This window comes from Malaclemys terrapin, chromosome 7 (genome assembly GCF_027887155.1).
Source record: "Malaclemys terrapin pileata isolate rMalTer1 chromosome 7, rMalTer1.hap1, whole genome shotgun sequence".
Lineage (NCBI taxonomy): Eukaryota > Metazoa > Chordata > Testudines > Emydidae > Malaclemys > Malaclemys terrapin.
The window spans coordinates 126,698,538-126,714,573 of NC_071511.1; the positions used below are offsets into that span (position 1 = coordinate 126,698,538).

Sequence of the window (16,036 nt, forward strand, 5' to 3'; positions counted from 1 at the left end):
CCTTGCTTTGGCAGGGTGTAGTACATTGTGCGCTCCTGCCCATCACTGTCATCTGCGTGATGGCAGAAGAGGGAGGGGGAAGGTCTGCCCATTACAATACTCAGTTGGATTTTATAAGTTTATAGCTATGTTTTGTTTCTTTTCAGGAACTATATAATCGTGGTGCTTAGAGTGGTCTGAAAGGAACAGAAACACTTAGCCTTGAACTTTTGTTCTGCTGCTGCTTCTTGTGCCTCTGAGGTACAAAACATATCTGTAAACTTATAATCTATCAAACTGATGTGCAGGGGCTTAAAAAAAAAAGACCCAGGCTTCACGTTCAATAGAGAGACACTTGGGGTGGGGAAACCGGAATATTGCAGTGCCAATGGACAGGTTTTTGGAGACCAGCATTCCAGGTAGGTTGGTGTGAAACAGTCACACTCCCCCCCCCCCCTTCTCTTTCTCCCTCTCCCCAGAAGACACACACAGGATCCTGGGCTCATTCAACAAGAGGCTGCCCAGAGTGATGGGCACCCTGTGTACAAACCCGCAGGAGCAGGGTAACTCCACAAACAGTAATGGCAGGGGCAAAATGAGTTAAAGGAAGAGCCCCTCGGAGCTACCGAGTGCACTGCAGATAATCTGTTGTTTCCTCCACTGCCATGCTCCATACCCGGGCAGGCTCTAGTTCTTCCTGAGAAATAAATAAATGCCTTTTATGGGCTAGATCCTTTGTGTCTGCTCAGCCTTTGTAAGAGCCCCTGGATTTTGTGAGAGCTGGGGAAGGAATGATTGTGAACTCAACGCAAACAAATGGATTACAGCATCCAGCTATGCAAATAGCTTCAGCGCACAGCACATTTTGCTGAGCATTAATTGCTACACCAGGACTGTTGCATAGCAACAGCAGCATTTGTACAGCTGACAACTACTGCCCCTGAATGTCTCTGCCACCCTCAGTGACACGTTGAAAAGAAGGGGGCTGTCCCCGGGAAAGCTAGTAGGTGCTAAGAGCACCTGTGTCAGGCCAGGGACTCTACTAGGGCTACCCAGTGTACACGTGAAATTGTGTTCGCAGCAGTGGAACTGGAGCCGCATGTGTGGCTGGGACATAGGGCGAGGCAGGGATTGAGGTGGTGCAGACCAGTAACCTAGTGGAGTATGTGCAAGAAGGGGTCATTAAACTATCTAGTTACAGCTCAGCGTGAGTGGCTTCAAAGCTGGAATGACTGGCAGCAAGGACCTGCGCATCACAGGTACTGCTGTAACTTTCTGGGCTGAGACTAGTAATCTTAGTGCTGGGGCAGTCCTTCCCCCACGGAGTAAATCTCTCTGAAGATCCCCTTGTTGAGTTCCTGACCAGCTGGCTGGGGCCTGTCCCCAAACATGGGTGATCCTCACAGATCCACATGAAGCTCCCGTGTTCCCAGCAGATACTCAGTCCCCCTGTACGCTGGTAGCAGAACTGCGTTAGCAGGGACTCTCCCTGGCCATAGCTTCTCTGCCCTGAAAGGGTGATAGATTCTTTGTTTCAGAGTAGCAGCCATGTTAGTCTGTATCCGCAAAAAGAACAGGAGTACTTGTGGCACCTTAGAGACTAACACCTTTATTAGAGCATAAGCTTTCGTGGACTACAACCCCCTGAGCTCCATCCTCAGGGAAAGAGGACAAGTGGGGAAAGAGACTGGAAAGAAGGTCATAGAGGTCAAGGACAGCAGGAACCATTAGATCATCTAATCTGACCTCCTGTATAACACAGGCCATTATAGTCCGCCTCCTTCCCCTTGTGTTAAGCCCATTAACTTGTTGGGCTAGTGCATGTCTTCCAGAGAGTCATCAGTCTGGGTCTGAAGCCACCAAGAGGTGGAGAATCTGCCACTTCCCTCGGGAGTTCATTCCACTGTTCAAAATGTGGATTCTTAATTGTGCTGGGCTCCAGCTTCCAGCCTCAGTCTCTTGTTCTGCCTTTCTCTGCTAGATGAAAGAGCCCTCGAATACCCCCAGGACGGTATTTATACACTGTAAGCAAGCCACCCCTCCCTCTTCTTTTTTATAAACTAAGCAGGTGAATGATTTCTAGGCAGTAATCTACATCATCTGTAGGGACACTGCCTAAATGACACTGGGTGCCTTAATGAGCCCCCCAAACAATATTTATCCCAAAGCGGCCCACATGCCCAGTCTGTTTCTTGCACCATCACGGTTCACAGTACTGCCAAAACAGAGACAAATTGATGAGGAATGCTACTGAGAGCCGCTGTCCCCAGTAGACCTGAGAATGGAAGCAAGTAGCAGCCTGCAACTCATCTGCACCATAACACCTATAACCCTACACTCAGCACTGAAAACTATAGGAGAACCCAAAAGACCAAGTTATCCTGATAGATGTGCTCTGAGGAAGAGAAGAATGTTGCTGCAGGTAATGGAGAAATCTCTGCCCTGAGGTCACTCTTTGCAGCCCAGGGAGATGAGGCATAGCCAGAGGCAGGACTGAAGAGGGGATGGGTCAGCTGGAGATGAGATATTGAAGTAAATCCCCAGGACTGAAAGGGTTAAACCGGAGAGTTCTGAACAAAGGATGCCCCGAAACAGCGGAGTGGCCCTGGGTCGCTTGGGGGTGGGAGGCTGTCAGGTTATTGATGATAAACCACCCCCCTTTATTTATTTCCTTTACAAAATGCAAACTTTTCTCTCCCTTGTAAATCTTCGCGTTAATGGAGCTAGAAGTGAACCTCGCTGGTGCCAGCTGAGTTATGGGTGCAAATGAGATCAGAATCAGGCCCCCAGCCTGCACACCAGGAATAAAATAAACCACGCACAAGCGGAAGAGAGGCATGCCCCGGGAGCTTGGGATCATCTTAGTGATGCAAGTGCAACGTGGGCTCTGTGGACTTGCTGCTTGCCCGCTCTACAGCCCAGAGAGTTATTCACGCCTGTGCAAAGGGGATGTGAAATCCCACCCCCTGTCTTGCACACTCACTGCACAGGTCCAGGTTACCGTAAAGCAGGGGAGAGTCACCACCTTTCCTTTCCCAGGATTAGGCCTCCAGATTTGGCCTTTGAGGACTGATAACCTCGTCCCTGGCAAGAAACTGTTCAGACCACAACATACTTTTCCTTATACCAAGCAGATCCAAATAACTCCTGTATCTGCCTGGGGTCTGCCGTCACAAACCCCATTGCTTTAAACCCCCCCAGACCAACCCTAACAAGGAAGAAGTTCTTTGTTTTGCCATTGTAACCACTTCCTGATCCGCCATCATCCCAGCATTCCTTTGAGCATACTTCGCTAATTCCACAGTAGGCAAAGGAGTGGGTCACACAGGTGGGGGCTAGTCAGTAGCCACACCCCTGAGTGTGCTATAAATTCAGGCCAGATTGCTGGCCAACTGCTTGAAAATGGCTGCCATCCTCAGAAACTGGGCTTTCAAACAGGTAAAAGAACCCACACCTCTCCCTTGTGAAAATGGCAATAGCGTTCAATTGGAGTAAGTAGTGCGGAGCCCCGTCTCTTTGAACCGTCAGGCTGAACCCCGCCCTCTCCTCTCTCTGGTGGGGTTTAAGGCTTGTTTTCTCCCTTGTTACTCTGCAGACCAGGGGAGGGACAAGCCTGCATAAGGGATTTGCTCTGACATGCAGTGAAAACAGTTACTATACAGAGACCTGGAGAGACACCAGTGTTGTACCTGTGCCTTTTAGAACATTGATCCCAGGATTTCCAAGCTGTCTCTCAGCAGTATCAGCAAACACCTTTCAGACAGTCGCTGTAGAAAGAATGATAAAGGAGAGTAAAACTGTGTGTAGTAAAATGATACCACTGGCTTTTGTAAAGGGAAATGGTGCCTCTCTAACCAGTTAGATGTTTTCTGAAGGAGGTAAAGCGGTGGCTGAAGGAGACCCACTAAGTGTCTTGTACTCACTCTTTCAAAAGTCTTTGCTAAAGCCCTGCAAGAAACCCTGGTAAGGACTCTTGGTAACCAGGGTGTGAGATAGTCTTGTTATGAATTCAAAGCTGGCGGAGAAATGGGAAGTAAAAAGTAGCCAGTGGTTAATACTGGGGTGCCCAGGGATCAGTTGTTTGAAATATATTAAAGCGCTGGAAGAAGGGGTGAGAAGAGATTAAAAAGACTAAGACTGTTCTGCTAGGAAAAGAGACGACTAAGGGGGGGATATGATCGAGGGCTATAAAATCATGACTGGTATAGAGAAAGTGAATAAGGAAGTGTTATTTACTCCTCATAACACAAGAACTAGGGGGCACCTAATGGCATTAATAGGCAGCATGTTTAAAATAAACACAAGGAAATACTTCTCCACACAGTGCACAGCCAACCAGTGGATCTCTTTGTCAGGGGATGTTGTGAAGGCTAAAAGTATAAGTGGATTCAAAAAAGAACTAGATAAGTTCCTGGAGGATAGCTCCAGCAATGGCTATTAGCCAGGATGGGCAGGGATGCAGCCCCATGCTCTGAGTGTCTCTAGCCTCTGTTTGTCAGAAGCTGGGAATGGGCGACGGGATGGATCACTGGATGATTCCCTGTTCTGTTCACTCCCTCTGGGGCACCTGGCACTGGCCGCTGTCGGCAGACAGGAAACTGGGCTAGATGGACCATTGGCCTGGCCCAGTCTGGCCGCTCTGATGTTCTCAAGGGGTGGGTTGTAAGATGCTGAACTTGTCAACGAAATGATTCTGAGGAGTGGCTGAGACTAGGGAGGAGCTTAAGGAGAGTCTAACAGAGTGAGATAACTAGGAAACAGGATGGCAGATGAAATCCAGCTAGACCAGTGCAGAGTCATGCATTCTGGGAAGAGTAGTGTGAGCAGCTTGCACATTGATTGGCCTCAGTATAACATCTCGAGGGGTGGGAGTGCAAATACCCAAATGGGCTTTGAATCCAGCACTCGCAGTCCATTGGGAGTGTTTGCACAGACTCCAGTGGCTTTCGGATCAGACCCTAAGGGTCCCTGGGGAGAGATCACTGAAGATACCAACCCAGTGTTTAATAGCTTTAGAAGAAGGACTAGGAACCCACAAGTAACCGTGTGATACTAACTGGGGAGTTTCAGAGTAGCAGCCGTGTTAGTCTGTATCCGCAAAAAGAACAGGAGTACTTGTGGCACCTTAGAGACTAACAAATTTATTAGAGCATAAGCTTTCGTGGGCTACAGCCCACTTCTTCGGATGCATATAGAGTGAAACATATATTGTGGAGATATATATACACACATACAGAGAGCATAAACAGGTGGGAATTGTCTTACCAACTCTGAGAGGCCAATTAAGTAAGAGAAAAAAACTTTTGAAGTGATAATCAAGCTAGCCCAGTACAGACAGTTTGATAAGAAGTGTGAGAATACTTACAAGGGGAGATAGAGTCAATGTTTGTAATGGCTCAGCCATTCCCAGTCCTTATTCAATCCTGAGTTGATTGTATCTCAGAGTTCTCACATAGACCAGACACTCATTGTGTCAGCAATACGCTATATTTTCTAACATGCCAGTTACTAGCTTGACCTCGTCTTTCCCTGTCTTCTACCCTTTGCCTGTCTGTAAGCTCTCCGGTTCAGGAGCGTTGCCTTCTTGTATGTTGGGAAGAGGCCAAGTGCATTGTGGGTGTTACTGAAAATATGATAACAGCAATAGAATGCTAGGATGTATTACGGGAAACATGTATGAATCCTAGGACTAGAAGGGACCTTGAGAGGTCATCTAGTCCAGTCCCCTGCACTCATGTCAGGATTAAGTATTATCTAGACCAGGGGTTCTCAGACTTTTGTCCTGGTGACCCCTTTCACACAGCAAGCCTCTGAGTGTGACCCCCCCCCCATACATTAAAAACACTTTTTATATATTTAACTCCATTATAAATGCTGGAGGCAAAGCGGGATTTGGGGTGGAGGCTGACAGCTCGCGACCCCCCATGTAATAACCTCGCAACCCCCTGAGGGGTCCCGACCCCCAGTTTGAGAACCCCTGATCTAGCCCATCCCTGACAGGTGTTTGTCTAACCTGCTCTTAAACACCTCCAATGACAGAGACTCCACAACCACCTAGGCAGTTTATTCCAGTGTTTAACCACCCTGAGAGTTAGGAAGCTTTTCCTAATGTCCAACCTAAACCTCCCTTGCTGCCATTTAAGCCCATTGCTTCTTGTCCGATCCTCAGGGGTTAACGAGAACAATTTGCCTCCTTGTAACAACCTTTTATGTACCTGAAAACTGTTCTCAGGTGCCCTCTGTCTTCTCCAGACTAAACAAACCCAATTCTTTCAATCTTCCCTCATAGCTCATGTTTTCTAGACCTTTCATCATTTGTGTTGCTCTTCTCTGGACGCTCTCCAGATAAGCCATTATTACTGTTCTCTGCCCTTCCCTCGAATCCCGCAGTGAGTGGTGACCACTCAGCCCAGAACAGGATGCAGCAGAAAGAGAGAAGAGCAGGAATGGTAACGAAATAACGAACGGCATGGGGGGAAGGGCTTCTAAAGAGAGAGGATTCAAAAGAGCAGGGCTATTTATTTAGCACGAGAAGGGAGCGAGGAAGAAGAGAGAAGCTACAGGCATCATTATTATTCATTTTCATTACTATGGAACCAGGGCCTGCCCCCATCTAATAACACTGTGTGGTGCATTATACAGGACTGACTTATTCAGCTTTCTCTGACCTGAAACCCAGCCACGGCCTAGCAGCCACACGACCTGATTGTTTCAGACAGGAGGTGGCGACGAGCCCGGAGCCAGCTGAGATTGTTGGTGGAACTTGGAGAGTGACTTGGCCAGGGCTTGGCCATCCATTTTCCGTGGGTTGTTAACAATCCCGGGCGGTCGAGACTCCGAGTCCGAGTGCGGCACAGGAGCAGTTAGTCTGTAGTGACTGCCTCCCGTCACCAGCCTCGCTTCAGCATTCCCTTAGCGGTCTCCCATGCAAGTACTAATCCAGCCAGCTTAACCCAGGCGCTCTCCGCTCACAGGCCTATGTGATTTGGTTGTCGCTCGGACCATGGAGAGTCCAGGATAACAGCACACCTTGCCCTCCAAACAGTCAGGGGCTGATCAAGAGAGGCCGGGGCTAGGCTGGCACCAGTGGCCCTGCTTCACTTGCCAGCTGGGCCAGTCACTTAGCCTGCCTGTAACACAGGCTAGCCTCGCAGGCGTGTTACCCAGTACACGCTGTGGCGCTCAGCTCTGCCTTGCAGCCATGTGAAGAGCCTTGGAGGGAGTGAAAAGAGCTCAGTGCCCAGGGGGCACAGCTGTGGGATCTTCCCCAGGGTGCTGAGTGGACTCCAGCAGTCCCCTCTTCCCAGAGCTTGCAGGGGGGACCCAGCCCTCGATGGGACGGGGGGAGTACAGGAACATAGGCAGATGGAAGCAGATCCCAGGTCCCTCTAGCCCAGTATCATGTCTCTGACAGTGGCCAGCACAGCTGTTGCAGGGGAAGGTGTGAGCTCTCCTGGGGGGGGGAGGCGGTAATCTGCTCCTCACATTAGGTGTGATCCTGAGATACTGAAACATGGTGGGCTAAGGAGCAAAAGGGCTAACTGTCTATACCAGGGAGCCATCTGACTAGGGCCATGTGCCCGGAACAACAGTCAGCCCTCTGTTTAGTCTGGGACAGGCCGGTTAGCAGTGGAAGTGACTCTGTTCAGGTTAGCGTAGGGGTAACGTATGTCAGTGCTGGAGAACAGCTGGAGCTACATACATGCAGCATTGTCTAGTGGTTGAAGCCAGGAGACCTGGTTCTCCTCCCAGCTCTGCTAAGGTTTGTTGTGCTGCAGACAGAACCTACTAGCTCTGCAGTGTGTGAGCGGGGTCTGAGCCAGGCCCCAGGGAGGATGTGAGAGCAGAGACGTTCTCGCTGGGGCGGGAGAGCAGGTGCAGAGACGTCAGAGGGCAGTAGTGCAGGGAGGACTAAAGGGGCTGAGGTTTGTGCCCCCCCCCCTTGGATTGCGCCAGACAGTTAATACCCGAATGTAAAGGGATTGCGGAGGATGTGATGCCTCCATTAGCGCATGTGGCACATCTGTCCTTGATGTCCGACTGGCTAGCAGAAGGCTGGGGGGAGACTTGTTACTTCCAGCTTTTAAAGGGGAGAAAGATGTTAACAAAGGAACTATAGGCCACTTCCCCTGGCTTCTGACCCCGGAGATATGCTGGAGACCAGTCTGCAGGCTCGTTCGAAGGAATGGGTGGAAATTCAAAGAGCTGTAATTGGGAACTAGTCTGGCTTTAATAATACACTGTCAAAGACGAGGACAAACATTAACCAGCCTTTAACCTCACCCCTGGTTAATCCTAACTAGTTGCCGCTGTGCAGCAGGTAAGTATGGTCACCCCCGCCTTAGAGATGGCTTGAGACAAGAGGAGTGTGTCTAGCCGTAGGGTCCCAGAAGTCCATGGTTCTTAGGCGGGGCTTGGACAGCAGCCCTGTAAATGGCACAGCAGGGGTTCTCAATGGCAGTGAGCTGCAGTGGAGACCTCGCTCGTGGGGCCCGGTGTCTCGGAGGCTGGTATTTGTCGGTTTGTTCATGGCCTCGTCCTGCAGAATGGCCACTGCTTGAAATCCTCCCTTTCCGATTGTAGGAGTGGGGGGGGGTCCCAGCTGACAGACAAAAGTGAAATGCAAGTCTGGGTCCGAACGTGCATAGAAGATAAGTGCCAATCTCCACGAGGGGCTGAGAGAGAGCTGCCCAACATGGTGATAGGCCCCTTGCTCTGGCAAATGGATAACGCTTTGCCTTCCTGGGTGGATTGCTTTGTGTGCACCCCTGGCTGAGTGTCAAGAGGGCTAAGACCAGTTGCCATTTGGGAAGATATACTGCTAAGGGGGAGGAGAAGGGTTTCTGTAAGTTTTACAACTTAAATTCTCTGTCCTCTGCTTTACTGACTGTTTCTCTCTTTGTCTCTCTAGTGAGGATACAGCGGAGACAATAGCAATAGATCCTAACAATCAGCCGAAGTCTCCCCTGGAAAAGTTTATGGTCAGACTGTGTACACATCACCAGAAGCAATTCATTCGTGTGCTAAACGACATATACACGGAAGCACAGCCAGGCTGCGAGGGCCGGCCGTTACCTGAATCTGAAAACATGGATGCAGCCACTTGCAGCTCTGGTTGTAGCCAGCAAAGCACTGAAAATTGGAAGAAGTCTGCTCCCTGTTCTGAATTGAAGCCCCTAACTTCCTCAGACTCAGACAGAGACCCAGTGGGTCTTCATAGCCCTCTACGTGCTGCAGGACAACCCGTGGAGCATCATGCAGAGGTGAAATCCATGGACAGGATGGAGAATTTCAGTACTGCTTTCAAAAGAGACTTCTCTGAACTCTCCACTACTAGAAGTAGTTCTGTTAGTCCAAAGGATAGTTCCACCCAAGGATACCTCACCACTTCGAACTCTTCCTCACTCCACTTCCATCCTGGCACCAGGAGCCCGGAAGGACAAACCACTGGACAGGAGCAAGAGGCTGGTGTCAGAAAGTGTGAGGATGACAAAGACCAGATCCAAGGCAAGACCTTAGCAGACAGCTACATTGCTGTAAAAGTGGCCCATGTGAACGGCAGTGAGGACAGCTCAGACAGCTGCCTGGGGTCTCAGAAGAACTCTTTCAAAGCTTTACCAGAAGAGGGTTGGGATTCAGGGTTTCCAGTGAACTCTCCTAGAAGAGCTGACAAAGAGAACGCTTTACAGTGCAGCTCCAAAGCATCTTTGCACCAGGATTTAGAAACAAACGAAGAAGATGCAAGACCAAAGCAAGAAAACCATCTCCATGCCCTGGGAAAGACTAAGGGGGGCTACCACACCCATCCTGGCGACAAGAATCCATGTGAGCATTCCAAAGACGGATGGGTGGCCTCTGCACCAGTGCCAGTGATACACAAAGCCTCCAGTGGGCGCTCAAGAGCGAAGACAGGGTCCTCATCCGTCAAAACAGCTCGGAAGAATAAACGGGCATCGGGACTGAGAATAAATGACTATGACAACCAGTGTGACGTTGTCTATATCAGCCAGCCAATAACTGAATGCCACCTGGAGAGCCAGCGGTCAGTGTCCCGGAAGACAGCTCGGAAGAGCACCCGCGGGTATTATTTCAATGGCGAGTGCTGTGAGCTGCCCACTGTCCGCACGCTGGTGAAAAGCTCCCGAGTGGGGGAGAGAGGAAACGGTCCAGCACGGAGGACGGAAGCATTACTGAGCGCTAAGCAGAGCTCGGCGCTCTCTGGGGGCGAGCCTTCGGAGGCAGCCCAAGCTGTGGGGAAAGAGGCTGACAAAAGAGCGTCCCTCAGGCTCCTGTCCAAAGGCGCCCCCCCCAGCAGAGAAGCTAACGAGAGAGCAGAAAAGGAGCCCAGCGAGGGCGGCTTGCTGAAGTCAAGAGAAGCTGCTTGTACTGAGCCACTGCTGGCTCTGTCTGCTCCCCCCTGCCCTGACAATGCACCAGAAGGCGGCTCGGCCACCACACAGCCTCTAGCCATCGGCCCCTCTGCCGCTGAAGGAAGCGAGGAGAGGATGTGCCAGCTGCTGGAAGAGGCGGAGGCAAATGTTCTCCAGCAAGCTAGCAGCGGTGCTGACCTCGCTGGGGACTGTGGGCCCACAGAAGACAGCAGCAGGGAGGCTACAGATTCAACAGCTCTTTCTCCACCAGAAGCTGCTAGTAGGGAGGAAGGTTCTCCATGCTCAGAAATACAAGCTGTTCCGGCGCCTCCTGCTGGCCTGGACCCGGCGCCTCCTGCCAGCCTGGACCCAACTCCTCCTTTGCAGCTCCCCACCACCATGGACCTAGTGCTTCCTACCAGTGCAGACCTGGTGCTCCATGCAGAGCCTCCTGCCAGCATGGACCCTGAGCCGCCTGCTGGAGTAGACCTGGAGCTGGCTGGGGCACTTCCTGGAGAGCCCCCAACTAGTACAGACCCGGAGCTTCCTGCCATGACCCCTGCCAGCATGGACCCGGAGACTCCCATGCAGCCCCCTGCAAGTTTGGAGGCCGAGCCCCTTGCTAGCTTGCAGTCTGCCGATGTGACCGAAAGCATTCCTGCTGACCCAGAAGCTGACGTAAGGGAGGTGTGGGAAGGCCCACCTGAGCCAGGGGAGGCCATGCCGACTCTCGCAGAACTCAGTGGAATCTTGGCAGGCGAGACTGCCCCAGAGAGCAGCAGGCTGGGTGAGAGAGAGAACGGCGATGGTGAAATGCCACCAGGACCTGACACTTCAGAAACGGATGGTAAAGGGACCGTCTTGTCCAAAGAAAACCCAGAGAAGAAGCAAAAGAAAGGCAGGAGAGCGCTCGTAGCATCAGACCGGCGTCTCCGCAGCCAGCAATCCCAGCCACCCACGGAAGGCAGTGCTGAAAAGTCTGGTTCTTCCACCTCTCTGCAGCTTCCCTGTCTTCAGATTAAGCTTTCTAAAAGTCCCGGTGCAAAGCGGTTTAGGAGGGAGGTGCACCTTGACGGAGCAGCATCCGTGTGCTTCCCAAAGGATTGCTTCCACAAAACACTGCTGAAGAACATCCAGGGCCCAGGCACCGGGAGTGCCCTTGAGAGAGAGCCCGTGCAGCGGGGAGGAGACGAAAATGGCATTACTACTAGGCAAACCTATAAAAGCATGTTGGCAAAAGAGGGTGCAGCGGAGAGAGAAGGGTCATCGAAAGATGGCCCCCCTGCTAAAGCCAGCCATAGTAAGTCAGGGGAGATGCTTGAGATCTGTGTAGAGGCTAATTCTGATAAGAGAAGTGTTCTCCTTCCTAGGGAAAGTGGAACAAGTGTACAGGACGCAGAGCAATCGGGTGAGAAACCAGGTGATGTGGAGAACCCAGACAATGCTGTAGATGCTGGAAAGGTACAGTATAAAGATCTGACTGATTCGCCTACAGGTCCCAGTAGTAAAAGTGGAAGCAAACACGTCCCATCCAAGTCTTGGAAGCATAAAAAGTTGGCCCTCCCAGTTTACAACTTGAGACACACCCCTACACCTGTGGACACTGCAAAAAAGAATCTTCCAGGGAAGGACGTTCTGCAAGCCAATCCAAACCAGAAGGAAGAACACAGTTCAGGGAACAAAGCCACCATAGATTTGAAGGAGGTGGACACAGTGGCTGAGGACAAACCAAAGTTTGTGGAGTGGTGTGCTGAGGAAGAGAATCAGGAACTTATTGCTGACTTTAATGCCCAGTATATGAAAGTTCAGAGAGGCTGGATTCAGTTGGAAAAAGAAGCGCAGCCAGCCGCCAGAGTAAAGAACAAAGCTGACAAGCTGAAGGAGATTTGGAAAAGCAAGAAAAGAACCCGGAAATGTAGAGCGTCTCTCGAAGTTCAGAAGCTCTCCCCTGTCCAGATGCTGTTTATGAAGGCCTTCAAGTTATCCAACATTTGCCGTTGGTTCTTGGAGACAACTGAAACCAGGTCACTAGTCATTGTGAAGAAACTCAATACCCGTCTCCCAGGAGATGTCCCCCCCATCAAGATCCCTCTGCAGAAGTATTGTTCTTCCAGCCTGTATCCCAGCTCACTGCAAGCTGAACGCTTGAAAAAACACCTCAAGAAATTTGCTGCAACTACCCCTGCTAAAAATAACTTGAAGAATCAAAAGTTATGGGCCAGGCTCCGGGAGAACGCTGACAGTACGGAGCCCGGGGAAGCCGCCAGTCCCAACCAGACGTCTCCTTGTGAGGCTAGCTCAGAAGAAGCTGGTGAAGACAGAAACATGCAGCCCCCTCCAAGTCTGCCAACGCAGGCCAGCACTAGGATTCTGCGGAAATACTCCAATCTGAGGGGCAAACTGCGAGCCCAGCACCGCCTGGCAAAGAATGAAAGAAAGGGGGAGAGTGCAGCTGATCATCCCTCAGTGGAAAGTAAGCAGAGCCGGAAGAGCGTCTGCATCAACCCGCTGATGTCTCCAAAGCTGGCCTTGCAGGTCAAAGCCGATGTGTTTCCTGCGAAGTCCGTGCGAGCGGAAGCAGCAGTGAAGGGAAGAAAAGGGAAAATCAGGTCCCAGGAGGACTCCTTGCCCAGAGCTGACCCTCAGCCAGGCAGAAAGAAGAGAACGCTGCGAGAGAGCAGCACGGTGCCAGAGCCGTCTCGCTCCTCCAGCACAGACAGGCTGCCAGCTAAGAAGGGCAGCAAAGGAAAACATTCCGAGGTTCCCCCGAAAGCGCCTGCTACCAGAAAGCAGGCTGTCCTGGAAAGAAGCAGTAAGCTCGAGAAAAAGGTGTCTTCGAAAGAGAAGAGAGTCCCGAAAAGGCACCTTGGCAAAGGCAGACTCCCCCTCCCGAAAGTCAGAGAGAACCCCGCCCAAAGAGCTGCACCCCCGCCCAGCCGGGACGGGCTCACCAAATCTGCGAAGCCGAAACCCGCGGGGGAGCCCTCTACCAGGTCACAGAAAGCAGCCGACAAGAAGCCTAGCAGTGGGAAAACTCTGACCAGGTCTATGAAGAAAATTCAAGAGAGCAGCACGTCCCAGGGCAAGAGAAAGTTAAGGGCAAAAGTTGACTGTTCACACAGCAAGCGAACACGACTGGATGCAAAATAACAAAGAATGGTAGCCATGTAAAAACTGTTGTATAGTAGTAACCCTTGATCATGCATTAACTGAAGCTGCTTTTATAAGCTGTAGCAAGCCTTTCAAAATCCGCAGTTAAAGGATTACACCCAGGATTTTAGGCATCGGAAGGTGTGTCTCGGACAGAGAGGAGAGCTGTCTGTCTCTGCTGTTGAGGGAAGTTACTGCAATTTGAACGTTCCTTGGGTTTTAAGCTTGGAACCAGGCAGTTTTAGTTAAAAGTACAGTGCCTTATTTATCATTTTTAAACAAATAAATAACAAAGCTAGTCTGTGTGATTTAAAGGCTTGCATTTTATACTTGATGCACAAGCACTTGTACTGTAGCAGAAAGGAAACCACCTTCATGCACATAAAGTAGCTTTCAGCAGCCTTTTGAGGGGCGTTCCCCCTTTGCATTAAACATCCGGACTGTGTGTTTGTGAGTGACATGGGAAGCAAAACCAAAAGCATTTTTCTTGTAGGCAGAGAAGGAAGGGGTAATTGGTCATTACTCCGTTCATTAGCAGCAGGTGGTGGGCAGGTAACTGTTAAAGATATGAATTGTTGGCCACTTGCGTGTAATTTATGGTCTTTAGGGTTAGACAGCTATTTCTGCTCTCCTGCTTCTTAAGCCTTGAGGTAGCGTGGTCTGATCCAAACCGACGTGGCAAAGGGGTTACTGCTTGGGCTATTGGCGCTAGTTCTGTAGCATCTACAGCTGTTTGCAGGCACAGCGGGCTAGGTTCATCCTTGGGGATGTCCATTACGTTAGGGATGAATTGGTCCCACTGTGCCTTACTGTTGGGCAGAACGCCCTCTCCAATCAGCCTTTTGTTCATAGCACCTGGATCCATGTGGATTTCTGCTTTCTCGGACAGTAGCTTTTCACTAATAATCGGGTATCTTCCTTCCTGTGAAAAGCCAGGGCAGATTTCCACTCGTTATTTAGTCAGTCTGTGTGAAAGGGAAATGTGTAGCCTCCCCACGTTGTCTCCCCTCTCCCCTCCCCCCACAGAACACCTGTATTTTAAGGCAAAATTCTTAATGTCGTCTTTGAATAATGCTGAGATCTAAAGTATCTGATTCTTTTTTTATTAACTTCAATCTCATTTTCAAATAAAGTGAAGCTGTTTTGGTTCCTGCCAGTGTTGTGGTGTGCTGTAGAGTCTAGGAGCGGGTCGTTCTCCTCATCGTCAGAACAGCTCAGGCAGTTTGTACACCCTGCCTTGAACTGGCTTGCAAACATATCCTTGAAGGTCTAATCAACACAAACCATGCACTGCTTCAAGGTCAAGCAATAGTTTCCAGTGGAGAAACACGAAGAGTAACAGTGATACACACAGGGAAACCTGTTAGAAATGCACATAATCATATTCCCATCGCAGACATTGGCGGTGGAGCTAATTGGGCTGGGGGTGGGGAGTTTTATATTGAAATTTTCCACCCGCCCCTTGTGTAAGCAGCTGTAAGATGATGGCGTCAGCTCCCGCTCTGTGCCGAAGTTGAAAAGATCAAGGCCAGCCATTTTATTTCAAAAGCTCCACTTCCAGCGGGTACAAAAGAAGGGCTGTTTGCACAAGTTTCTAAGCAAACTTCCTTCCATTCACTAGGTTCAACACCTGAAATCGGATTGTGAAGGCTCTGAAATCTCCTGACCTTTGGAGAATAGCTTCCAGCCGCCATTGTCCTAGGGAGATCTGAATATACATGCATATCTTTGTTATAATAGCCAGCTTAAACTAGGCTCTCCCCTCCGAGAGCTTTACTATCTGCAGAGAGAGAGCATGCCTTTTGGGGCGTGGCAAGGGCTGCCTTGCAGACGAATTGATTTTCACGGTTAGTGTTAAACCTCAGATACCAAAGCTCATTATTGGAGGCAGAAAGTGGGTAATTAATTGTCTTCAATCTCTTGCTGGATCCATTTAGCACAGGGGAGACTCCACAGCACTCTTCCCAGTGCAGTAGTTAGCTCCCCGTGTTTCGGAGAGTGCCGTGTGCTGGGACAGGCGGGCACCCGCCCTGGGGGAGCTTCAGCCAGAGCCCAGGGCCGGGGGACTTGGAAATCACTGATTTGTAAAGAGCTGTTATTTTTTTAATCATGCTGAATAAAGTAAATGCTGGACAGTTATTTTGTGGTTGCCAGGCCTGCCAGGCCTGTACAGGTTAATATGAAGTTCTCTATTACTTTAATTTGACTGTGCATATTAAATATGGCCGGCATTCCGACAGAACAGATCTAAAGGCATTTAAGGAGAGGAACAGGAAAAGCTGTATCTTTTTTAAAATTCTGATCTAGAATATTCTTGTTTCCTGTAGTCTGGGCTGCTTTCGTAAAGAAATAGTGAGTGTGTGTGCATGTGTGCGCGCAGGTGTGCGAGGACCTTTTGATGTCTCTGAATGGTGCCGCTATCCCAACTTCATGCCAATAAAACCTTGACCCCACCCCCCCATCATTTTTCTTGTGTATGCCAGCGTGGAAAGGAAAGCTGTTCAGTTTCTGGGGGGTTTTAGAATTTCAAAGCTTTC

The 16,036-nt window shown here is 50.2% G+C and overlaps 1 protein-coding gene across 7 annotated transcripts in view; it reads left to right on the forward strand.

The window, feature by feature from the left end:
- Positions 1–14,653, forward strand: part of LCOR (ligand dependent nuclear receptor corepressor) — a 129,176-nt gene extending 114,523 nt beyond the window's left edge. For 5 of the 7 annotated variants that reach the window (XM_054035631.1, XM_054035635.1, XM_054035634.1 and 2 more), the window contains one exon: positions 8,891–14,653. In XM_054035631.1, coding sequence (XP_053891606.1) covers positions 8,891–13,499 — 4,609 coding nt within the window. In that variant the 3' untranslated portion in view covers positions 13,500–14,653. Of the gene's footprint in view, positions 1–146; positions 241–8,890 lie in introns of all 7 variants that reach the window. The other 2 variants (XR_008445758.1, XM_054035638.1) reach the window with 2 other exon arrangements.
- Positions 14,654–16,036: the final 1,383 nt, after the last annotated feature.